This window comes from Bacillus rossius, chromosome 3 (assembly GCF_032445375.1).
Source record: "Bacillus rossius redtenbacheri isolate Brsri chromosome 3, Brsri_v3, whole genome shotgun sequence".
Taxonomy (NCBI): Eukaryota; Metazoa; Arthropoda; class Insecta; order Phasmatodea; family Bacillidae; genus Bacillus; species Bacillus rossius.
This window is the reverse complement of record NC_086332.1, coordinates 83,990,168-84,016,656: the sequence shown is the minus strand read 5'-3', so window position 1 is coordinate 84,016,656 and position 26,489 is coordinate 83,990,168. Positions and strand designations below refer to the sequence as shown.

At 33.7% G+C, this 26,489-nt stretch overlaps 1 protein-coding gene across 12 annotated transcripts in view; it reads left to right on the top strand.

Annotated features, from left to right (window-relative positions):
* Positions 1 to 25,438, top strand: part of LOC134530981 (zinc finger and BTB domain-containing protein 40-like) — a 121,384-nt gene extending 95,946 nt beyond the window's left edge. For all 12 annotated transcript variants that reach the window (XM_063366382.1, XM_063366375.1, XM_063366373.1 and 9 more), the window contains one exon: positions 1,031 to 25,438. In XM_063366382.1, the coding sequence (XP_063222452.1) occupies positions 1,031 to 1,421 (391 nt within the window). In that variant the 3' untranslated portion in view covers positions 1,422 to 25,438. The remainder of the gene's footprint in view (positions 1 to 1,030) is intronic.
* Positions 25,439 to 26,489: the final 1,051 nt, after the last annotated feature.

Sequence of the window (26,489 nt, the reverse complement as noted above, 5' to 3'; positions counted from 1 at the left end):
TATCAGAAGAGTTTCTTTCTTGTTTGGAAACTTAAGATGTAGGTGTATCAATTTTTTTATGCAAATACCCATAACAGGTACTTAAATGTAAATGTTCTGAAAAAAATAAAAGGTAAAATTCTGATTAGCATAGTGTGATTTGTAAGTGTACTAAAATAAGAATAAAAATGTGTGTAGGGTGCATTACATTTACTTACCACATTATGAAAGCTTATACTTAACTTGTCTTTCTTTCAGACTTATAGGCATTTGGATGTAAATTTACACACCCTAATTCAGTTGCCAAATTTTGATATGTGTTTTTTTAATGCTGGAACCAAATATTCTCTCTACATTTTTTTGCCTTTTTGTTGATGGAAAGAAAAAAAATACTTAGCTACTGAAATTGATTTTTCTGCAATACAATAATTAAAAGTGACACAAAAACATAGTAAATCAAAGTAGAAATTTAAATTATTGCTGTATTAAGAATGGATTGATTATATTTACACATTTATGATTTTTTATGTTAGTGTACGTGGGTTTTTTCTTAATGCATGATCCCAGGCTGACCTATGGATAATAATAAAAAAAACTTGACCTCTATTTTGTTTAAATGGTATTACACACACATTGGCTTCTTTTGCTTATTGGTGATGTAATCCACAAATCTGAAATCCTAAAATCTCTGTTCACCGTTAACATAATAACTTGTCAATTTTTTTTTATATTTTGGTATTTATAGTTCCTAATTGTAACCACTACCAGCCAGGTTAGTTTTTTGGTTATTTCTTAGTTTCAGATTTTACTAACAAATATTTCAAACATGAGACTGCATGAGTGGAGTTCATGTTACACATCTGTGGAAAATATCTAGTGGGTAGCCATCATGCATTAGAAAACAACACCTTGCTAAGTGAAACATCAGTGTAAATTGCACTAAAACCAAAATAGCATCAAGAAAATGGCATAACACAAAATTGTGGATGAGGCTGAGCCTGAAAGTATTGTTCTTCCACTTGCTATATAATAATAAAGATTTGTATTACAGGGTCAGAGACTTCTGGTCTGAATCTGGGCCAGCAGACGTGCTCGCCAAGGTTCAGCGGAAAGAGCTGACGCTGTTCCGGGCGGCTGAAATGTTGAACGTGACGGTGACGACCTTGGCCAACTACCTGTCGACGCTGAGGCGGGCGGGCTCGTCCTCCGGTGACGAGGCCATGGAGGAGCTGCGCTGTGCCGACGAGTCGTACGGCGAGCTACCAGCGAGGACCATGCCCCGGAAGCTGTCCGCCCTGGAGAACAACCCTGACATCACCATCGTGAAGCAGGAAGCCACGAGGCCCGACTCCAGCCACGAGGATGACATGCCTCTGTCGCCCATCACCATGAACAACAACGTGGACCACTCGGACAGCAACGTGCAAGACAATCACGACTAGGATTCTGCGTGAGTCCTAGCGTTTCCTTTCCTGTTGCAGACAGAGACACCGGATCGTCACATTTTATTTCATCAGATATATATATATATATATATATATATAATGTCAAGGTAGGATCTTTTATTGAAAAATTTTTTATTTGAAAGTAAAGGAGATAAAGTGTAGTCGCATAATTGAATGCTAACACTTAGTACCTGACCTGGCCAGGAAGCAGCACACACATTCAGGTTTTGAAAACTGTCATTGAAGTAATGTTTATACCAAAGTAAATGTTTTATGTGGAATGTTTTTCTTAAAATATATTTTATTTGTTATAGGTTTTTATAAAAAAATATGTAAGCGGTGGACCTGAGGGCAATGTAGTGAGAATTTTCTCTGTAATTATGGCACATAGGCAGTTCTTCAGTATTCAGGTATACTGATAACAGACTGCATTGCCGGAGAAAACAGGAATGCCCAATTAAACCCGTTGGCAGCAATGTACGCGATTCCAAACTTAGAAACTGCATTAATTCTGGAAAAAAAAATAGTGTACAATAAGAATGTAAACATGAATTTTCATTGTAATTCTGTTTGTATTCAAAGTCTAGGATATTTACGAATATTAATTTTTCACCCGAATTGAATACTAATCATCTGAATAGTGTCTTGGACTTTGCAAATTTCAAAGGTTTGCACAGCTATACTTGATAGTATGACAAGTGTATTTCTTGATCTTGTCCAAGTCTTTTGTTGCATGCTACATTCTTAGATATTCTTTTTAAAGATAGATTTCACGTGGTTCCCTGGGGATCCACAATATGTGAACAAAGACACAGGTAGTGCTGCCACTAGTCATTTGAGTTTAGAGGGGAACTGATACACACTAATGAAGCTGGCATACGTGTCAGTGATTCATCCTAAGACATCCATATAGGCGTTCTCTTCTGTTGGTTGTGAATTTGCGGTGCGTCGTAACCACAGACTTCTGCAATGAACCAACCAATTTAGAGAAATCCAACATGGCATCTTCAGTTAACATGAAGGCTCTGGGAGTACTACTGCCACAGGTGTAGTCTTCATATGATTCCCACAGTGGACACAAAAGAACATATATATAAATGTGAGCTTCAAAATTACGATGTCTCAATCTCCTGTATTTTGCTTGATAGCTGAGTCATCAGTCATACCACATTGATAAATGCTTGTCTTTTTTATTGTAACAGTAGCATATATGATAATAAGCAATAGTGGGGATCCTATTCATTGTTAAAAAATTAAATTATATTTCCACAAGTTTGGGTTATTTATCACAAACAAGTATATCCAAATAGTTTTTACAATCAATACAATAAATATGACTTAAAATTGATAATACCAATAAAAGCAAACAAAAAAAAACTACTGAGCACGATTAGCCATTTTCCTTTCGTCATTTTTCCCGTACTGAAAAATGAATCACTACAAAATCTGCTAGATTGGAATCAAGGTGCATCGGAGGAATCCAAACCTAAAATAGCCTTCGAAACGTGGCCACCGAATTGGCCTAGCCGACAACATTCAAAGTATTTACCTACCCGATACAGTGTACTTACAAAGTTAAGTTACGAGCTGACGTCCTTGGGTGAATTCTAACTGAACGTGACTGGTCCCTCTGATCGCTCGGACCCAGTTAGCCAACTGACCAGAATTACCCTGGACCGACAAGCCTCTCTAGCCCTACTAGCCTCTATTGCCGAGCCTTTTATAGCACTTCGACTGACGTCAATCCAGTGGCCATGACCGGGTGCTTGTACCTCCTCCCCACAGGCATCTCCTAGCTCTGGTGCGCATGTCGCTCTGCAAATTGCATCACCCTGGTCTTGTGGGGGATTTACAATAAGTTCTCTGTATTCGCGAGTGCAACTGCCTGCCATTATGATTTCCTATGACGGACGCAAGCCGGCACTCTGGCACGGCACTGCTGTATTCATTTCAAGACTCATGTCAGATGCCAGCCTTCTTGCCCGGCTAGTACCTCAGTGCAAATTCACCTCTCTCACCACCTTACTTGAAAGTAACTCCGCAGAGGGGACTGCCAAAAGTATTACTAATAAACTGTCTTGTTACTGACTGGCCCAAAATTTGTGCGAGGGAACTTTTCCGCATCTGTGTTCCCAAGTTCCCAACGGTTAACAAACCACAGAGTGTACTTAACTGCAGCCGCACCCTTGTGAATTTAATTCCATTTCTTAGTTATTGATGTCTAAACTTCTTAGTTTTTGGTATACAACATTTGGTAGGAGTAATTTTGTGAATGTAACAGAAGTTGCATAGAATGGAAATGTGTAACCATGGTGCTTCCATCTGTGGCAGATAGCACAAACCAAAGTTCATAGAGACCTCATAGTATTAAATGTTTAATGAATCTTAACAAGATGGGCAGTATTTTATTAAATTACTTGTCGAAAATCTGGTCCAAAGCCGGAGTTTAATATTAAGTCTTTTTGCTTTTATTGGAGCAGTTCATTTTGTAGTTTAACCTTTTACTCTGCAAATCAAATGATTCATTAGTCAATGTAGCTGCTCCGGCTGTGAATTCTAGCAGCGGGTGCAGAAACTACATGCAATTGGGGTCAAGAAGTACAGTTGAAAACACAAGTTTTGTTTGTTTATCACGCTTGGAATTATTTTTAAGAATTCTGCGTTAAATTTTTTGTCCATATTTCATATTATAAGTGTATTTGCAACATGAGAACACTTGAATTTGCTCATTACCAAGTTAGATGTTTACACATCACGGGCAATTACTGAAAAACTCACTTTTTTTATAATCCACCAATTAGGCAATTACTTTTAATTACAGCGTATTCGACGCAACTGAACAGTCTATGTTGTAGCATCACCTTTCAGCCTTGACAGCATCAATTTTGACATTCACTGAAGTCTTTGTTTCATAATTTTGCAGCTTACCGTGTTAATTTTAAAGCTGTGCTGATACAAATTGGCACAAGCAGATTTTGCCAATATTTAGTTGAATCCGTGTTTATGCTGATTCACAATACGCTTATTAATTTTCGACTGATATTACTGAAAAATGAAAGTTTCTGTCATAACCTAAAAATCCCTCGGTATCTTTTTCAATTTTCATACTACTACATATACTTGGAACTCATATTTCCTTAGCTACATGTGCCAGCCGTACATATCAAACAATGTCCTGTGTTTTATAAACGTTAAATCGAATGTATCATAAATAAATAAATCACCATCACTGGAAAATGCCAATTTCTTGAATATCAAAGAAATGTTTGTGGCGGAGACATTTTTTGATTAACTTGCGTCAAGTTTTATTAAAAATTGAATTAAAAAAATAACTGATTACATAGGGCTTAGCATAATGTAAATTACTTTTACTGTTTCCTGTGCAAAGCGACCACACAAAACTCATTTCCATATAAATGTTCGGAACTGTGAATTTTTGCCGCTGCACACGTATAAGTTGGTATTGGAATTCTCGTTCTTGAATTGTAAACATGTACAAAGTCTCATCTTGTACATTTAAAATTCTTTTCTTAAACTTCATATTTTGGGAATCAATATATTTCATAGTTACCTATTATTAAATTTACTTATTTTATTTAATTACTTATTAAATTATTAAATTGTCCAGGCTTTAATTAGTAAATTCATGTTTCATTTAGCAACTAACGACTGAGAATGTTTGTTTTGTGAATAGACTAAACACAATTATGCGGTTATGAATATCAGTTCTAGAGAAGTTAATGCAAATAAATGATTTCTGTGCAACAGAAACTATGTCTTTCTATTGCAAAGTACCTGTGTGTACCTGCTACTAGTGATCCATTTGAGAGACTTTTCAACACATATTTTTTTTGGCACTAAAAGACATTCATTGAAAAGTTAAGAATGTTTTTCTTAATAAAAATCTAGGAATTCTTGAATCTCTACTAGTTTAGTTAAATGTTTTCTATAATGAACCAATGTGTGGCTATGTAAATTGGGTTTAATGTTTATTGTAAAAGCTTTGATGACAGTGAACTTTAGGCAAGCACTCACTTGTTTTTAACCCCCGACGCAAACAGAGAGGTGTTATATATTTAACATGTGTATCTGTGTGTCGGTCGTAGCTCCCAAACGAACAAACCAATTTTGATTAAGTTTTTTTTTTGTTTGAAAGGTGACTTGATCGAAAGTGTACTTAGCTATGATTCAAGAAAATCTGTTTAGCCTTTTGAAGATCATCAGCTCATTCTAGCTGCTGAAGGGATGTGATAGTCCGGCAGAAATTGGCCGTTTTTTGCATGAAGTGAAATTTGGAGTCTATAGTTCTGTTTTAGGTGTCAAATGAAAGATATAAGTGTCTTGTAACAAAAAATGCTGGGTGACATCTGCTATCTGTTGAGCATTTTAAGATATTCAAAATGGTGGCCAATAGGGTGTAATATGTTCAGAACTTGTAATCAAATTATATGAATGTCAAATTTGGTATCAAAATATATGTTTTAGGGGCACTGAATCGAAATACAAGCCTATACACTATGTAAAAATAAAAAAAAACTAGCAGATAAGCAACATATTTGCGAAAATAAATGTATACAATTTCGTAATTCCTCAATTTATATTTGTGTTGTTAAATTTTTTTTGTATAAATAAACATGTTTAGTGGCTCCATACTTGAAACTTGGCTGTACATCATATTTCAGGGGAAGAAACTTGAAAAAGTGTGATTCATAAATTCTACAGCTAAAAAAAAAAACATTAGTGATATACTTAATAATATTCTCACAAACATGTTATGTCTTTCAGATATTACATTAATGAATAGGATATTGAATTATTGAACAAGATTTAAATAACTTAGATATATCATCGGTCATATACCTAAAGGTATTCTCACAACAAAGAAATTAACAAATACATATTATGACTATAAGACCATTAAAACATATATATACTACGCAATTATATTCTTACAATTTAGGACGGGTTATTGCATTCCAAATCTCTGCAGGCACAGAATAATTTGCAAGTAAGTCTTGAAGAATAGCAACTACACTTTGAAGATTTGCAAGGAGTCAGTTTTGTACAGCCACATTTCACCAGCTTCAAAATAGATTCAAGGGCGTAAGCAATCCCGCCTGGAACTGCAACAGGAAAGAGTGATTTGTTCGCCACATCCTTTGACCAGCCATATTCTACTGGATCTAAGGTTGTAAGTTCAGGTTTGTTTGCTGATTGCCAGATACAATCTTGAAAATGTGCTCGTTTTACATTTTCAAGAAATGATGCAGCAGTTGGGGGAAGTGTACGAAGGTTTGGAGCAGTGACAGAACCTGTACTAGTTTTCCTCGCCCAAACTTTTACACGGGTTTCTGACATTGTTTTACATCCACGTTGACTATGGCACGCCGATATGAAGCTTGTTGCCCGATATGTAACATTATTCATTTCTGCTCTCTCATCTGCAAGCAAGGAGAGCGATAACCCTGATCGAAGTACCTTTACAACTTTGCCTTTACCTGTCCCAAAGTAGTACGCCACAGTGTCTCTTCCCGAAAGTGCATGAGCAGCTAAAAGTTCTGAAATAATTGAATAATGTTTTTTTACTGTTTCTCCAATATCCACAACAGTCCTTTCTTGTACTGGTGATTCCACACTCTAAAAAAAAGTTGTACTTTTACAAGGGAAATTCTTGGAAACCCTGTTGCCGAGGATATTTCTTGCAAAACTACAAGGCAGAGCCTTGCAAAATCGCACATGGTACAAAGCTCTGCCTTGTAGTTTTACAAGTAATATCATTGGCAACAGGGTTTCCAAGGATTTTCCTTGTAAAATATACAAAAATTTCTTTCAGTGAATTAACACGCACTATGCCTAAGGCCATTTGCAGATTAGTTGGGAAGTTTTATTTTTGTACTTGTAACAATATTACCAATCAAAACTGAAAGCAGTGAATTGTCCAGTTTTTCAGAAATACTACATAGCAACTTCATTAGAGTGTTACTGACTTGCTCTAAAGCAATGTCTATATTGATGGTACTTCTGTAATTCGTACTTTTCTTTGGAAGTGATTGTATTTCTGTTGTTATTGTTTTGCTTACCATTGAAATGGCATTTTCAATATCAACTTCTTCGCTGTCCACAAATTTTAGAACTTGTCTTGCTGTACTTTTAAAAATAATAATGTTGGCAACACCCGGAGAACTGAGGACAACAATATCACTTCCAACTTTCGCTGATATTGCTTTGATTAGATGTTTTCTTGAGAGTTCACTCCCTGGTATATTGCTGGTATATTTCATACAGTTCTACAGATGTCCACATTGTTGATCTGTTACTAGTCACTTCATTGATGACAAGATCTAATGCCGCATCATTTTAACCTTCACTGGTTTCTGTCCTTGTAGCCAATTTAATAGATTTTGGTGACAAAGTTTGATCTACTGTTAACATGATATCTTGCATCTGCAGCATGAAGGTCACTCAGTGATCCCAAAACACGTATGCGTACACTATACGCGCATTCATCTTTTCGTATTTCACACACTTGAATAATAGATTCCTTGAATGCCATTTTTAAGCCACCCACATTAGCCTCTTTACAGATATAGTCTGGTCTCCAACGTGATGGATTATTTTCATCCTTCGAGACTTTGCATTCTTCAGCGCAAAAAATGCAATGTTCTTTAAATGATAATAGAGTGTTTTCATTATTCCTTGTTATTTTTGGAGATCTCAAGGATACTTCTTCTTGGCGCTTCCTCTGGCGATGTCGTTCCAGCTGTGTCACTGCACAGTATGTTGATACACAACTCTTGTGGCACTTCACAATCAATTCACTTGTTACAGCTATTTTTTTCTTCTAGCACATTGTAGAGTTTATCGTTGTATACTTTACTGCATTTTATAATAGTCTTTATTCTTTTATCACCACTTTCAATAAGTCTTTCATTGTAGTTTTCACAATTAAATTTCCAGTCAAACAGGCATTTTTCTGCCATTTTCTTCTCTAATTTACTTCACATTACACTTGCAACAATAAAAACGTATTAGCCAATTCCTTCCATCATCCATGATCCACAAAAAAACAATGTTCATGCCACAGCAACTGGAAGAGTTACCTTTTATACTAATATTCACATGTCATTAGGTATAAATGTAAAAAAATCCGGCATACATATTTAAAATGTAATTAAATAAAATTTTACACGATATCTAAACACATATTTTGATTCAGCACCCTTGAAAACATGTATTTTGTTTCCAAAAATTACCATAATATGTTTGTATTGCAATTTTTGAAAATATAACACCATATTGGCCGCCATCTTGAATATCTTAAAATTCTCAACATATAGCCGATGTCACCCGGCATTTCCTGTTACTAGACATAATAATCTTTCATTTAAGACCAAAAACAGAACTATAGACCACTTTTCCAACCCATACCTCAGTTCTGCCGGACTATGAGCAACTTCCACAGGTCTGGTTAATTCAAAATTTGGTATCATGTTACTTCAGTGATATTGCAAGAACATGGTAACCTTGACCTGATGCAGTATGGTATGGATGGTGTAGTACGGTACAGACTACAAAAACAAAACAGTGGTAAAAAAAATTATAATATTTAATACTTTTTAATTAATAGTCGCTTCAAGTGAGAATTGAAAAATCAGGTGTATTTAAAATTTTAATTTATTGTATTTATATTACTGCTGGTTTAAAGAATGAAATCCCGTTCAATTCATCTTAGTTTTTTTTTAACTTTTCTTAATGTAAAAAGAAAAGTGCATTTAATGCTTTTCTTGGAATTATTATAAATGATTATTATTATTATTTTTTTTTTTTTTTTTATACCAAAATGTGTTTTCTCCTGTTTTGGTTCGGAATTGGTGAATTGGCATCAGTTGTATCGGCATAGTGGAGAAATTTTATGAATCGGTTCAGCTCTAGTTAATTTATTAGCAGTAGGCTTGTGTTTGCAGAACCAATTTTTTTTCCCAACAACAAAATTATTTTTGGTGCTATGGGCTGTAGAAGGGTGTCATTGGTGCAGGGCAATATGATAGATGGCTACTGCTTACCTTAGGGTTTCTTCTGGGTACTTCAGTTTTTTCATACTATGGCTATTGCTGAACCGTCGTAGCATTTCGTTTCATGTTATGTTGCAGACATGACAGCACAAAAACACACACACACTTCAGGAAGAAGCTCCTCCCCATTACACTGTTTATATAACATCATGCATTCTTTGGTTTTTTTTTTTATAAAATTGGTTCTAGTGATAATATGTGTGTTGAATAAGCATCAGAGATTGTGCTGTTAAAAAAAATTAATCAATAATAGTTCAAAAATATTAACTCAGTCTTGGAAATATCTGTTGTAACACTGATGATTATCAAACGTTAAATTGCCATGGACAGGTGCTGCTAGTGTTGGGTCAATAATCGATTCTCTTATTTATCACAATATAACTAAATAACTTCTGATGATGGCTATATAGACAGTACAATAAGAACATTGATAATTATTTAATTATTATGGTCTTTAAACATATATTAATATATTTGTATATAAAATATTTATTTATTAAGATTTTTATACATTTGAAACACATATTTTTTTAAATATCTTTATTTCTTATGTACAGCATGGTGAATATTTTGGTTTAAATTATCTAATGTTCTTCAATACTGATCTGAAGAATAGTGCAATAATATGAGTTTAAAATTTTTTATTTTATGCCTTCAAATGGTATATACATAGGTAGTTTAAAAATTTTGTTATGTGTGTGTATATGGTTAGTACAGTTATATGTTGGTTTCACTTATGCTTTTTCAATATAAATACTTCACAATTATTTAAAATGTTTTTATTATAATTTGAAGTAATACATATACAGTGAAACCTCATTACAAATAACCTTATTTTAAAGGATTTATCACTTCAAAGTACATATTTTTTATTCCCTACAAAGTTTTATATTTATCAACAAAACTGTAGGTGTTTTCAATTTCGGTAAAATGAGATTTCACAATGTATTTCAATCGCAATGTAAATAAGCACATAGTAGGTACTCTATAAAATAAAGAACCAATTTGTACACAATATTTATAGAAATGCATTTTATGGCATGTGTTATAATAATTAGTATTTTAGTTTATAAATTACTTATTTATTATTCTTTATGGATATAATTTATGCTGATGCAGTGAATGCATAGAATGGAGAGTATTGAACATTATCCATAGAGTTAATTGAAATACAGTAAAAGCTAGTTAATTTGAACTAGATCTTTTTGAAAAGCTGTTTATTTGGAATTATTTAAAAGTACTCACCCACAAGGAATACAATTTAATGTATGTACTGTGTTTTTTAATATGTGTTATTTGAAAGATTTTACGAGCTGCCTCAAATGTCTTTCTCCAATCCTCATTACCAAGTATCCCCGTTAACAGTGTAATTGAAATTTTTTTTAGATTAATGCTAGAATCTGAAACAATGGTGTACATATTTCAAAAATTGTAATTTTTCTTCCTGCATCAGCTGTGTGGATACAAATGTTGTTGGTCATGGCTCTTCAGTTAACAAGCTTTTACTGTTATATAAGACTTATGAAACGTTAGTGTAGGCTGTTTTCTAGTTGCATTATGTTTGTGGAGGAATGAAACAGCAACCTGCTGTGGCATAATGATTTTTATGCCATTGTTTGTAGGTAATACTGTGTTAGGTTACTACATACTAGGCAATTCACGTTCCCAAACAAAATATTGCTTTTGATTTCTGCATTAAAAATTTATTTATTGTAAAATAATAGCAAATCTGAAGTGGCAGTTAAAATGTAAAAGATAGGAATTTTGAGTACTTACTAATGAATTATAGATTTATATTAAGTGAACCATACATGACACTGTTTAGTTGGTAACCTCATTTCATTGGACTAAAATAAGTCTGGCGAAGATTCATGAGCCAAATCAATGTGGTACATTTTAGTTCATGAGTGGACGTTATCTGTGATGAACTATGAATTAAATATTATTTATGTTAAAGAACTGGTCATTCAGTGTGGTTTGTTTTATAATGATACTACACCAAAATTTTCAAAAAGTGTCCATAAATCTGAATCTTAATTTAATGATAAAACTATATTTTTTTTTCTGCAAAAAAACCTGTAATTGCATGAGAGGCAAGTGAGCTGTTTACGGTGTTAATGAGTTTATGTCCAGAAATGCTTGAGATTGTCTTTGTATGACAATACAGCATTTTTAAAACATAGGAAATAAAATGGTCTCTCAGTTGTGTTACGGCATATGAATAGTACCTGTAATTTTTCAAAATTGAACAAGTGGGTTTATATTTAAAAAAAAAAATTCACAAATCAGAATCCTGTTTGCATGAAACAGTAATTATGAATGTTATTCTGTATGTGCTTGTCCGTCAGTCTATAGCAGCACTGTTACCAGAAGTCGTGTGTCATGGTTTTGTTGCAAGAATGTTGCCAAGTTTCTTTTGTTTACTACAGAATAACTGACTTGAGAAGTAAGGTGGTAGTTATAGTTTGTTTTAAGCTGCGTTTGTAGACTGGTTCACGATAAAGTCAGTTGATTAAGTAACGTGACTGCAGCCATGACTTGTAAACATAGAAATGTATAGTAAATTCATTTCATGCCAAGGACTTGCAGTCAATTGATCTTCAGCTCCAGAGAGATCTGTTTATGATTGTGACATTTATAAAACTACTCTTCACTAAACAGCACTTTGCACAATTCTGACAGTAGACTTATTCACATATAGCAAAAATATCAGGTGTTTGTGATGTACAACAGTTTCTTTTACACCTATTTATTTTACAAAAATAACCTTTATGTATTAACATTTGCTGGTAAACATTTGCAATTATGTAAAATTGTGTTTTTATGGTTCAGAAGTATAAACTTGGATTGAAATAAACTGGAAAACTCTTCATAATTTAAGTAAATTAAATTAGTAAGATAATTTAATTTAGTATTTACAACTGCCAAAAGTACTTCTGCAAATCATGTTATGCTAGGTAAAACATTCTCAGTGTGTAGTCATTTTGAGGTTAAAGGTTTTTATTATTTATTACACATCAACTTTGCTTTGCTCTTCTCTTAATTTTTCTACGTGCCTGGTTTTTTTTTTTTTTTTTTTTTTTTGCCAGTTTTAAACTGTTGAAACTTTTCGAGCCATTAAGAGTTGTGCAGATTATGTGAAATGCAGTATAACTGCAATCAACAGAAAAATTGTGAACAAGATTTTAACTGAAGTGTAGTGATGCTTCAAAAATAGTTTACCTAATTCGAAAGTAATATCCATTTCATCTAAATGGGGTTGACTGCATGCAAGGAAAATCTATGCATATTTAAATCATGTGTCTTATGCTAGTTGTGCATGTGCACTTTATCAAGAAAAAATATTAAAAACAGTGAGTCTTCTACCTACCTGAATTTTTTTGGTTTTTAAACAGAACCTGCTAATGAGATTTGATTTAAATAAATATGAATTGTTCATAAATGATGTGTAGTGAATGGTATATCTGAATATTAGATCTAAAATTTTTTATTTTTTTTTAAGATAGAACAGTGGGATCTGATTTATCTAATTGAGTTGATGTGTATAATTTGCAAAATACCAAGAAGATACATATTGTATGTAAGCCAAGTGTGGTATATGGTTATGGTGTCATAAAATTACAGTTTTTTCTTGTCTTTTCAACATATATTAAGCTTTATTATGTTGGCAAAATAAACTACCCTTTAGTTATATTGCATTATTATAACAATTTAAATTTTAATTATGTTGTTCCTTCATTAGAAGTAGAGTTATCTAATTATAAATGATCTTTGTGCACATATTCTCTGTGTTTACTGTTGCAAATGTGCATTTTTTTGTTCCTGGACTGTAATGCTTTTGCCCACAGAATGTGGTTGATATATGCTGTAGTTTAATAAATCAGCATGCATTTAGGTATATCTATATAATTTATGCATATATAAAATTATATTTCAGTCAAAATTTTATTTTAAAATAAAATGATAGCTTACAAAGTATCAGAATGATCATCTGGCTATTAGGAGAAAAATATATACTTTTCTCACTACACAAACTTTATAGGAATTTTACAAGAAGGTAAGATTGCTGTACTTTATTAATGTTACAAGAATTCACATACTGTAAGATATATAATGCTTTTCAAAATAAATTAAATATAATATGTTGTTAGTTGTTAGTGAAAAAAATGAGCATTTATCTGATGCGAGATTGATTGTTGTTAAACATTATTAACTATTAATACACACTTGTTAATATTTTCCCTGTATTTTTTATTCCTCTTAAAGAGCAAGCAGCAGTGACAAAGCCTACATGTGATCGCAGTAAGTGGCCATTACACACTGCTACAGACGTTGGTTGTTTGAACCCCAAGCAAGCTTCACAGCAATTCATCATGTTGCATTGAGAACTTGCTGTTAGCCAGTACAACTTTGGCCTAAGAGCACTGGGAGTGGCGAGGAAGGATTATTTTTGTCCACCGCATGTAGAGACCACGCACGTGCCGAGACTCGCACACGCTTGGAGTGTATCGCCAAGCGTCTACTAATACAGCTAAGAAGAGGGTTTCTTGCGTGGAGCAAACAAGTGGTATGCGCACGTGTGAAACATGAAACATAGAAATCTATCACTGAGCAGCTGAAATACATGTCGTGATGGCGGAAAAACCTCGGGCGTTATTAAAAGAGAGCCAGCGCGCAGGAAAGTTACTACGTATGTCAAACGTATCAACTTCTGTGTTGAATTAAGATGGGAAAATATTATAAATATCAGTACATTATTAGAAAGTAATTATTTAAGTATTGTATTGACACATTTTTTTGATGAACTGTATGTACAGGTTTTTTATCAGAAGAATATCTCAGTATGACTTTGGTTCACTGCTAGTACAAAAATTACATGCTGGAACAGTTTATTTTTTGTAATATTTTCATTTATAATTTCTTGCCTAAGCAAATTTTTAAGTGGCTGTTAAATAATTCCAGCTTTATGAAAGTCTGAACATACACTGGGCAGAGAACTGACAAAATATAATTTTTATTAAATATCATAGGAAATTTCAGCATATCGTATGAACCGAGATTTTTTTTTTAATTGTAGGGATAGTTACCAGGGAGTGAAAAACAACATGCAGATATACATAGCACAACAGTTAAGTTTAGCAAATGATTTATTGCTTGAATCTGAAAATGAATAGTTGCATAATATTTATGTAGTGCTGTAATTAACACTGTGCACATAATCCCCTGACTCCATCCTCGGATATAACACACAGATGAACCAGTAAACCATTATGTATTATAACAAATATCACAGTTACTATTCACAGACCTTTTACAATATTGTCTATGGGCATAGAGCATTTCTAAATTAATTGGTAACCAAACGAGCCGTAGCGAACACTATCACCAATGATGGGGTGAGAAAAAATAGTGTATCTAGTTATGACTTGCCCCTTTCTCAACAAAGCAAAACACTAGAAAAATCAGTGTTTATATTGTAAACTGAGTATACCTGCTAGACAATCTTCAGTTCATTATTTCTAATCCTGATCCCTCTGATTACAGTAGCCTTGGGTACCCACTTTACTACTTACCTTATAGCTCGTTTTGCATTGGGTCCTTGGTGTTGACTCTCTGGTGTCAAGTCCGGTAAGCTCCATTTTCCGAAGAGGCCGGACCGCAACTCGCCGTCTGCAGACGACTTGCTTCTTGCCAGTCTTCCGGTCTTGGAATGAGAGTATGCATTCGTGTTGCTCTATAATCTTCCGGTCTTGAATGCAACTATGCACTTTCGCTGCTCAGGATTCACTCCTCGGCAATCTTGCAGTCTTGAATGCACGTAGGTACTCTGGCTGCTCACTTGCTCCCCTGGTACGCTTCCTTCTGCTGCAGGTGCGCGAGTCTCAGACCAGTGACTCCTTGCTCCTCGTTGCTTGTCCTCAACTGGTTCTGAGCAGACATCACCTCGCCACTTGCTCCCAATGACGATTTATTCTTTACTGCATACTGACTCGAGCTGAGTACATGAGTCCTGCTCGTCTGCCGATTAGTTTAATCTGATGATTTGCTCCCTCCTTGTCACTGAGGTGGTTCTGTCTCTGGTGAAGAGCATCGCGAACACTAGGTTTGGATGACTGCTTCTAGTCTACTGCCTCTCGAGTACTGCCCGCAAGATCTTTTACACACACTGTATTTATACCTCCCTGAGGTTCTTGATGTGATGTGCCCAAACTAACTGCTGCACAGAGGTGTCTTGACAACTGGGCCGTTGTCTGTTACCAAGTTACATTGCACTGATATTACATTAGGCATTCACAGCACTTCTCACCAGTTTTCATGCTTTTAAGAACATCATAATATTGAACGTAACGGGTGTATGTCCCATTACAAAATAAACATACATGTTGGCGAAGTGGCTAAAGACATTTGTTGCACCAATTGAATTTTTTTTCTTCAAAATAAACAATTAGGGATTAGATATGATTTTGAGCAAGTCATTAAACTCACAAAATTTGAAGAGACCTATGCAGGTTATGTTCATTTGAATTTTTTATAAGTACCTGGGTAACTGAGCTTCGCTCGGTATCTTATTATTTTTTTGTTGTAAAATCATGGTTTTTCAGGGAATACACCTATTTAGATAAAATTGAAAAGTAAAACGTTAACTAAATATAAATATTTATTCAAATTGTTACAGCCGTTTCCGAGATACGAGAGGTGTACATTTTTTCTATATTTATAAAAAAAATTGTTATTTATTCATACGAGCAATTTAAAGTTTAATTTTTTTATGCAGTGATCAGAATAATTAGAGTTTATCTGTTAGAGTTTACTTATAACTCTACCTATTCCAATCACTTGATATAAGTTTGGATAGATTACATATTTAGACAAAAACATGTCATATATATATATATATGAATATTGTTACGTCCTATGTGGGAGAACTTAGTTCGTAAGGGATAGCCCAATTAACTTTTATTACAGTTTTATTAATTACTAGTATTTACATTAATAATAAATAATTGTACTTAAAAAAATGTCTGACTACAAATCACTGACACTTAAAAATGTTTATTTTCAAGTCACTCAATGTATTGTCAAGTTCCACAGTTCGCATTCCTCACTGGAGCTAGACTCAACATCAGGGGGGGGGGGGGGGGGGGGGGTGTCTCTCTCACCCTTTTCGCCAATGTCACACTTCCTTTCGCTCTCGGAACTCTCGGAACTGCCGTGGAGGCTGGCGCCGCGGCTTAAGTACTCAGGGGCAGCCTTCTTGAACCGATGAGAGTGGCCGTGATGAGTCGTGTCATCCCGGGCCGACCCGACGTCCAAACAGTCCAGAAAAGCAGCGTCAATTCGCGCTACTCTGTGCAGTGGCCCGCAGAATTCCCAAGGCCGCTCAGCGATATATAATGGCGCAGAGGCAGGAGTATGTGCGTGGATGTGGAGGGAGGAAGGGGGGTAGCGATGACCATTGTAATCTGACAAGGCACGCATGGCATGCCTTATGTCAGTGGACGGCACGTGACACGGCGCCAGTGGCCTGCCGGGGCCACCAGCCATCTCCAAACCTGGCGTGTGTTGCAGTCCTGCGTTTGTAACAATATTTTGCCATCCTCACTATACTTCATACCTATCTGCATAATAATTGTAGTCGGTTAAATAAAAAAATAACTAATGCTCATAGTTAAACTATCAGCTATATTCTGGTTTTTATTCATTTTCATTTCACAGTTATTAATTAAAAGTTTTGGAACTTAATCTAATACTTCTTTCCATACTTTGTTTGCGTTAGCGGGTATGTCGATAATTTTCATTTGGGAGGAAAACTTTTAATGTACTTGGTCACTTTGCTCAGGAAAATGCCACATAGAACATGCATGACATGCATAATATCTGATGATCTTAAGTCCACTCCAACAAATTTATAAGATTGGCCTTGATATTTTTTTGTGTACTGTCATGGCAAATGCAGATCTTACTGGAAAATGGTGTGTCTGCATGGTTCATCCCAGTTGACCTTTTGATGAGTCAAGAATACGTAATTCTAGGTACATTTAAGTACTTCTTTGTCTGATTATTCACCAGTAACGATTTTTGCCTTTATTATGTTAATTACACAATTTGTCACAATAAGTCTTACACCGTTATATAGACCTTCTGATGTATCCAAATTATGAAACTGCATTATTAATGCCATTTTTTTTCAACTTCAATTCATATGGTGGCAAGTCTGAAATGTTGACAGTATTTTTTAATTCTGTTGTAAATTTGAGTGCTCAATAACGTAAGAAAACTTTGCTAACATGACACTTTTATTGCTTCAAACAATAACACAATAAAATTGTATTGCTATTGGATGCAAGTGACATCTGTAAAGTTCAGTAGCTAAATTAAAATTTCTATTTTAAGTTAATAAGGTCATGTAGTGCCATCTTTTGTTGAGTATCTAATTTAAAAACTACAACTTGAGTTGAGTAGATATAATTTTAAAGCAAACATTGTTGTTAAAATTGTATGTTTCTTAAGGGTCCCGCCTACCGGGGCACACACAACGGTGTGCAGAGCGTCAGAAAAACTACCCAAGACATTGGAGTGGTGTCTGTTTACAAAAAAAAAAACATTTTTGAATACGCCGAGGGAGGGTAGGCACTTTTTCCAAATTTTATTTTTAAACTGTGTTTCTGGAGGAGTGAAAATGGTTAAAACGTGTATTTTCAGAATAATTTATAGGCATAAAACTCATGGTACAGATTTGGATTACACCTTTATCTTCAGTTATCTGCCATGTTTTGTTACTGTTCATATCTCATAGTTGCCCTATGAATGAGAAGATGTGTGCCAGTCCACAACCTTGCGCTTAAGAGGTGATACCATGCCAGAAGCATGAGTGAGCATCACACTTACTATCCTGCTGACACAGGGGTGGGCCCTTTAAACACCTAATCTAAAGTAAATTTACTTCCGATACATCTGTCTTCTCAAAATATTGGTTATTTGTATTTTAAACTAGTATTTTTTTTCTTCATCCATTTAAAACTTGGTTAAAGTTTGCAGTCAGATACATGTTGGTATTGTAGGGCTGCGGTTATATCTGTAGCAAGAATACCGGTATATTGTATGTGTGTGTGTCTGTGTAAGTGTTGCGATCACATGGGCTCACGTTAGTTACACCACTGGCAAGACCTGGGTATTATATGCAATAACGCCTGTTTTATCGTCAGATTGTTGATTTTCTCTATGCAGCAATGTTCATTACCAAAGACAGATCGTGTTTAATGTATTGTGAAAGTATTGGCTAAATGTTTTAGAGGCTTATTCATTAAGCATGAATGTATTAACAACCATACATTTTTTAAATCAGTCTTTTAAATTTTGTGTGTCCAAAGTTTATTAAGTGACGGATGAAAACATTAAGGATTAGAATTTTCGACAAATTTTCATTAATATTAAAATATTTTTATTACCAGTGAGTGAGGGAGAAGCCAAGTTTAAACTTTATAACTCTTTTTCAGGAAAATTAATTTGCTGCTTAAAAGTGTCCATTTGATTGGTTGGGGAAGGTGATCCTGTCTGTTTTGCCTCCCATAGCAAGGCTACTCTGTTACAAATAAATTCTTCTAATAGATAATAGATATACATGTACACAAGATTACATATGGGATGTATTCTGTGTTTTTGAACCCTTATTAGTGTGGAATTGATTTGTCATTCAATGAGAATACTTCAAATTTTGAAATTTGGTTCGAACCATGCCTGGATTAGAAAGCTGGGTCACGTTGTGGCATTATTCTTTCTGTGGGAATAGTATTTCAGTTCAGATTTGTCAGTAGCACAAGTTTCTTTATTAACATGTATCATTTACTTTTATTTATTTAACTTTTTTCTTTAATTTAGCGTGGACCTAAGATGTATATTTTGTCCTTGTATTTTGTATGATCATTATTTTAAGTTACTGTCAAACCCCAGTTCAACGAGCTTGTAGTATGTTGTATGGCCTCTATGTTATTTTTATTTTCATTGCCAAGTTCATTTCAGTTTTTGTGACTGTGTGTTAGGAACAGATTGGTGATTCGCAGTGCAAAATTATTTTGGTGCTGAGTTTTTAGTTAAGTGGTTTGGTAGCTTTTTAATCTTGTAGGTCATATATAGTTTTGTGTGGATACTGTGCAGAGTAAAACCCTGTCCTTTATTTTTTAAATTTATGATATCAAAATTATTTCTGCTACCTATGCTGACTTGTATTATTTGTAATTATTATGTATAATTCTTCCCCGCACAGCAATTAGTAAATTAAATTTTGCAATATGTAATATTTTAGCACTTAATTTCAGGTTTATAATAACTAATAATATATCTAACCTGTAAGGAAAATAAAAAAAAGAAAGCTAACTGTGGAATTGTGAAACTAACATTTAATTTCCTGTGTGAATAATTAATTTTGGTATTTGTAGTGAACATGTCCAGAACATAGGCTAGGATTTTTTACACTTCTTCATGGGACAGGAAATTTAAATTTGACTGCTTCTTGGGCGGAAAGCTAGTACAGTAAGTCCTCGGTTTACGTCGGGGTTACGTTCCTGAAAACCGCGACGTAAATAGAAACGACGCAAAATGAGCCATGTTTCATGCCACCGGCCGGCCACGGCCCAAGGTCGGCCGGAAGCGCTGGCATACAGACGTGACAACGGGCAATTTGATCAGCAAATGACAACCGACAGCGTGGGAAACAAGTCCAACTAGTACTGCTCAGCTTTATAGAATGGTTATTTAACCAGCTGCTTTATTACCTTTATTGATTGAAATATAAAAACAGATATATAGTACATACTGTACGTAAGAGCAGGAAGCGTCCCTCATGATGTATGATAAGATAAGGCGGTGAACGTGTAGCTTACGCTACATAGCATAAATTAACTACCGAAGGAAACAAAGAATTATAAACGAATTATATATGGTGTTTTGGTTAAAATAAAGATTTATGGTCATTGTAAACGACGTTATTGTGAATCGGCGACAACTTAAATTGAAACATAAGTACTCAAACATTAGCAACGTTAATCCGAAACGACGTAAATCGGTATGACGTAAATAGAGGACTTACTGTACTGAGGTTTTAAATGGCGACTTTGCTTTGGCAGGATTTGCATGCAGCCTATTTACCACAAACACAATTCAACATTAGAATTCCTTACTTGTTAAAAATTTTAACAAAATTATCTGCATTTGTCCGGTATAAAAAGTTTATCAGTGTTCTTGCCTTAGTGCCAGATCCACATTTGAAATGTTTTTCTTATATTACAGTTAGATATTTTCATGCTCTTAACTCAAAATAAAACTATGAAAAAAAGGTTTTATAACAATGCTTTCCTTGGTTTGTAAATTATAGAAAGTACTTTTCTGAGAATTTAACTATGTAGTTAGTATCAATTCTTTGCTAATATAAGTTGCATTTCTAAATACTACATATTAGAAAGGATTTTTGAAATATACTTAACACATTGGCTCATTATTTGTATTTTCAACTTGACTCCTTGATGAAAGTAAGCCAGGGGTTTGACTGTAATGTTTTTTTACCAAGTACTGATTTTAATATGTATGTATATATTTTTTAGTCAATAGTGGCAAGGTTTTTTACTTTTTGTATATGCTTTATTGTGGTGTGAAGTCCAGTTCAGGTCTAAAAGTGCTCAGATTTCTGTGAAAACCAAATATTTCCACCAGCAGTATTACAAATATGTTGAATGTCGATACTTCCTGAGGTATGGAGCCAGTGTACGGTTCTGATGCCTACCTGTGGATCAGTTTATATAAAGCGTTTTTATTTAGTACTATTTGTTAGTACATTTACAAAACCATGTAATATATCTTCATTCTTCATATTTTTGATTTTACAAAGTGTATTGATGTAATGACATGGTAATTTTCATATTGAGTTTTTTCCTTTGTCTCTCGTGTGCTTTCTCTCTCTTTCTCTCTCATGGAGGTGAATGCAAGAAGTTAACAGAAGTAGTTATGTCATTGTATTAAGTGTCTGTAAATTGAAAGTCAAGGAGAATAATTTTTAGTTCAAAAATATTATTTTAGTTGTAGCTTATCCATTTACATAAATTTGAGTTAGAGCAATGAGCATCATGAACTACTGTTAAAATTTTTTATAAATTTTAATTACTTTTTAAAAATAATACTTTTGTTGTACCTAAAATTGAACTATTTTTAAAATTCCTAGTGTAATGTTTTGGAAATATTTTGGAAATTTTTTTTACAAAATTTCTTATGGTAAAATTTGACCTTGAATTCACAAATATCAATTTTTTTTTGGTTTTGTGTATATACCATTGCTAATAACATATTGTAGCTTACTCATATTCGTAATTTTGGTTATAATTATAATTGTAAACTGCAACTGTAATTCTATGCAGAATGTCACTAAATTTTGGGAAATAGACCTCACAGGGGATCATCTTCCATGAACTTTCTGTTGCAAACATCCAGTAACTTAAATTAATCATATGAAAGATATCTTCTACTTAAATTTAATGTACTGTTCGTAACTTAAGTTTTAATTTAGTTTTTTTTAACTGATAATTTTATTTTGGCAGGTAGCTAAATGTTTCTTCAGTAAATTTGGTTTTTAGATATTAGTTATTGGTTTCATTTCTGGGTATGTAATCTGATTAACTTCAATAAATTAAGAATTTTGTAACTTGAAAGGATAGCCAATATTGTGTCTTGACATTTGATATGGAATTGTGATCTCCATATAGTTCGATTGCAAGACAAAAGCAGTGCAATGTTTGGATGTTGAAGTTGCTAGTATATTTCACCTTATTTGGCAAGCTGTGTTATTGGTGTTCACCTAGGCTCGTGTTGCAGGCTTCACATTATCAATGCCTGGTCAGTCTTCACACTTAAGTATTTACATGAGTAATTGTAGGTTTTCTGCCTGTGTGCATGTTAATACATAGATACACATACTTACAAACTGAGTTCCTCTTTTACACAAGCCTTAGTAAAAATGGAATATAATTGTAACGTTCTGTCGAGGGCGAGCGTCGACCGTTGCCTTTGTAGATTCCCACTCAGCAGCGTTCACGCTGTGGTGAGTGTTTTCTCATAGATTTTGATACTCTTAGTCATCTGCTATGGTCATATGTCTGAACAGATTTCTTGTTAAGTTCTCTGTCTCCCTTGTAACTTGAGCAGCCCTGGACTGGATGTTGGGAAGCAGTAGTGCAGTAGTTAATGTAAGACTATACATAAGCCAAATGTTACAAAAAACTATTAATTTATATTTTGTATACATGGTAACATATCAGACTACAGAAATATTGTTACTTTATTAAGGGTAAGATTTGTCTGTGCTTGAGAATTTTTTGGAACAATACATTCCATTAAGGTCATGATTTTAGTGCAAGAATTTCTCTCTTTTAACAATAAAATTGTGTGTTTGCAGTAGCAAATCTGGAATGAAACTGTTATTAAATGAATTATTAATATAGATTTTCCTGTTTGGTGTGCAGTAGGCATTGCACTGATTTTCTTGCTTCTCTGATTGATGTTTTTAACTTACTTCGTCATCCTTTTAACATTAGTTTAATACAGTCAGTATGTCACCAGTGAGATTTGGTTGTGAAAAAATTTCAGTCCAGACATGTGTGTGCATATCTCTATTTTCCAAGGACTTTACATTTCTGTATATTCTATTGGAAAAATGTTTTATGCGTGAAATGCTTTGATATTTATGTTCATGGGTATGAGTGTGTGTGTGGATAATGTCAAAGATGTCAAAATTGTTTTGGCTAGTTCCCCCCCCCCCCCCAAATCATCTCTATTTAATTGGTTTTTTGCTGAAAAGATTCAGATTTTTTTTTTCATTTGCAGTAGTTAATGTAATTTATTGGCTCATTTAACTGAAAATCGGTAATGTAATGAATATAATTAAAACCTAAGTGTTTAAACTGTTACAGGCTTAGTCTGATCATTGAACCTTTTCTAAAACACTAGTTAAAGACTGTTATAATGTCTTGTTAAAATTATTTTTTTTTTCAATTTTGTTGTTGGGGACAGTGATTTTTTAATACTCTTTGTAAGTCTACAGCTGTCATTGAGTATTTAGTTTAAGACAAGTGCAGGAATCTGTACTGTTAGAATGTTACTGCATACACTCATTTTAAGTCCAAGAACTAATTTAATTCTTTTTTTTTTTTTTTTTTTTACTTTTAATCTTTGCAACATTGGTGGAACTAAATGTGAAATGGTGCATCCTTAATTTGTGCAAAATAGATAATTACACTTTCAAAAATATGCACGTGTAATTTCAACTCTGATCTCAAGCAGCTGCTACAGAATCCAATAAATTCTTAGAGCAAGACTATATCTTACTGTGCTGTTTCGTGACATTCTACCCTGTAAGAACATAAGTATTACAACTCACCAAATTGAAATCATGCTTTTATGATTTCTGGGAACTGAAAGTAGTTGGTTATGTAAATCTTCAGAACAAATTATTTAAGTTTGTATTATTGAAACCAATTTTTTTTTTTATTTATTGAATTTTGGTATTCAGAGAATGTGATTTATAGCATCCATGTTGCTTGTTAATATAATATTATACCATGTGTATGATTAAATATTGAAACTATATTTGTCAGTGGCGTAGGTAGGATTTTGTTTGGTGGTATAGGGTGGGCTTGGGTTGCATTATTGGAAAACTGTGAGGTGTCATAACATATAGGTATATATAGCTGTATGAGATGATAAAACACTCATATTATGAAATTGTTTTAATTTCAAAATGTTTTTATTTAAAACTTGACGAATTTTGAGGTTATTTCGTTCTAATATAACAAAACATTTTAAAACTGTGTAACGTAGTAGTAATTAAGTAGAAACTTAACAAAAATATCCTGATCCTTTTAATATGCTATTTTGAGGTGAATTTTTAATTTAAAAAAGTTCATATAAGGGGGAAAAAACATGAAAGTATTTATATATTAATAAGAATACTCTGAGTCAGAGATAGGTGGAGATTTGGTCATAGGGCTTAAAAATAGAAAAACTCTGAAAACCTAATCATTTTTCATGTCAGAGCTTAGCCAGCTGCATTTGCAGCAGCCCCACTAAATGGAATACATAGTATATTTACTTAGTTTTTCATGTAGGTACTGCAAGAATGAAAGAAGGGAAAGGAGATGCAAAGCGTTTATTGAAGTCAAGTTGGTCCATCACATGACAGTCAACAGAACATATTTTTCACAGTGAAAATATTTGTAGATTGAATGTCTTCATTATATTTTTCTTCATCATATTTGTGGTCTTGTATTACTGTTTATAATAACATGTGTATCCAGGAAATTAAATTTGGTAACAGCAGTGCATCTTGTATTTCGAAACTGAATGACAAAACATGATGGTTGTCATGTAGTACTCAATTGTCATGTGACAGTGTGATGAAAAAATACGTAGAGAATAACCAAAATGGTAACCTGAGTAGAAGTTAAGAAAATTGAGGACAAGGAGACCGTGATTGCATCTTACAGCTACAGCTATTAGGGAAAACTTTGTTTGATAGGTATGTTATAAAATTGTATTTGTTTATTTTCTCCATTGTAAACCATATTGGGGATTAAGAATTTTTGAGTGAATTCAAACAAAATTAGACTTTTAAAAATTATTTTTTATTGGATGTGTTTTATATTTGTCAGTTAATGTTAAACTTTCTGGGGTCTGTTTGAAGATGTCAAGTCCTACATAGTCCAGTACTTACGCCACTGATATTGGTTGATTCTTATCATTTATCCTTTATAATGTGACTGATGCTTGAAGTAGATTTTACATTATGAATTTGAAGTATTATCCATATAATAGCTTCAGGTTTTGGTTGTCATATTATTTTGATATAAATGTAGCCTGTTGTAAAGGCCAAAGATTGCATATAAAATAAAAATTAGTACTACACTGTTTGTTTTTCATTTAACATTTATTTTTTACATCCCTTTTTGACCCTATGATATACTTAAAAAATTACATTGTGGAAAGAAACTTGTCATGAAACTGTCAAAAAAATTTTTTTATTCTGGTTACGTATTGGTGATTTTTCTGCTCTCTAAGAACTCTACAAGGGGTGGTACTTTTACTTACATAAAGCTGATACAGTCTGAGAAGTAAAAGGAAAACCGATCTCTTTTCAATAAGATATTAGTTTATTTCAATAATATTTCTAAACATTAAATTGTAAATTTCCACTGTCTGCAAAACGAAATGGCATGTAACCAACCTATGAGATAAAATGTTTACATCTCATTTCTGTTCAATTTGTTGAACAAGATTTACTTCTGGGTATTCAGTAAGAATGTATATGTTGGTGAAAATCATTCTTTCAGCAGAATTTTAAATGGGCCCTATTTTACTTTTATGTTTCAGAATATCTGTTATTTTACTATGGCATGTAATTAATTTCAAAACTTTTTAAGAAGCAATGCTGTTTCAATAGGCTAATTACTTTATGTGTGTTGCTGTTAGAAGTTAAAAACATTATTTGTGGACCATGGCTACCCTCCCAGTAGTCACTCTATCCTGTTTTTTGTGCAAGCATTCCAGCTTTCTCATTCATGGCTACTTTCCGAACTCCTAGCTTCAGTGCACTTTTCTTGCTTCAAAATATAAATTTTACATTGCAAGTGAGTATTGTGAGTATTGAAAAAGTGACTTGCAAGGTTTGGTTAGAGTGAAAATCCTCCTTTTTCCTTAAACATGTATTTTAATGTGGCTTTGTATGAAAGTCTATAAGTTATTCCTGTATGGTTGTCACTGCCTTTTTACCTTTAGCAAGTGACCTTCTCCTTCGTTAAGGGTAACAACTGGAATTCTTTTACACTGCAAACCATTTCACCTAATGAGGGTTCCTGTGGCCATGACGCCCAATGTGCTAAGGGCCAAATCCCCGGGCAGCTTGGAACCAGGGTCATAAGAGATGGATGAGATGGTGAATATATGGGGTGGAGCAACA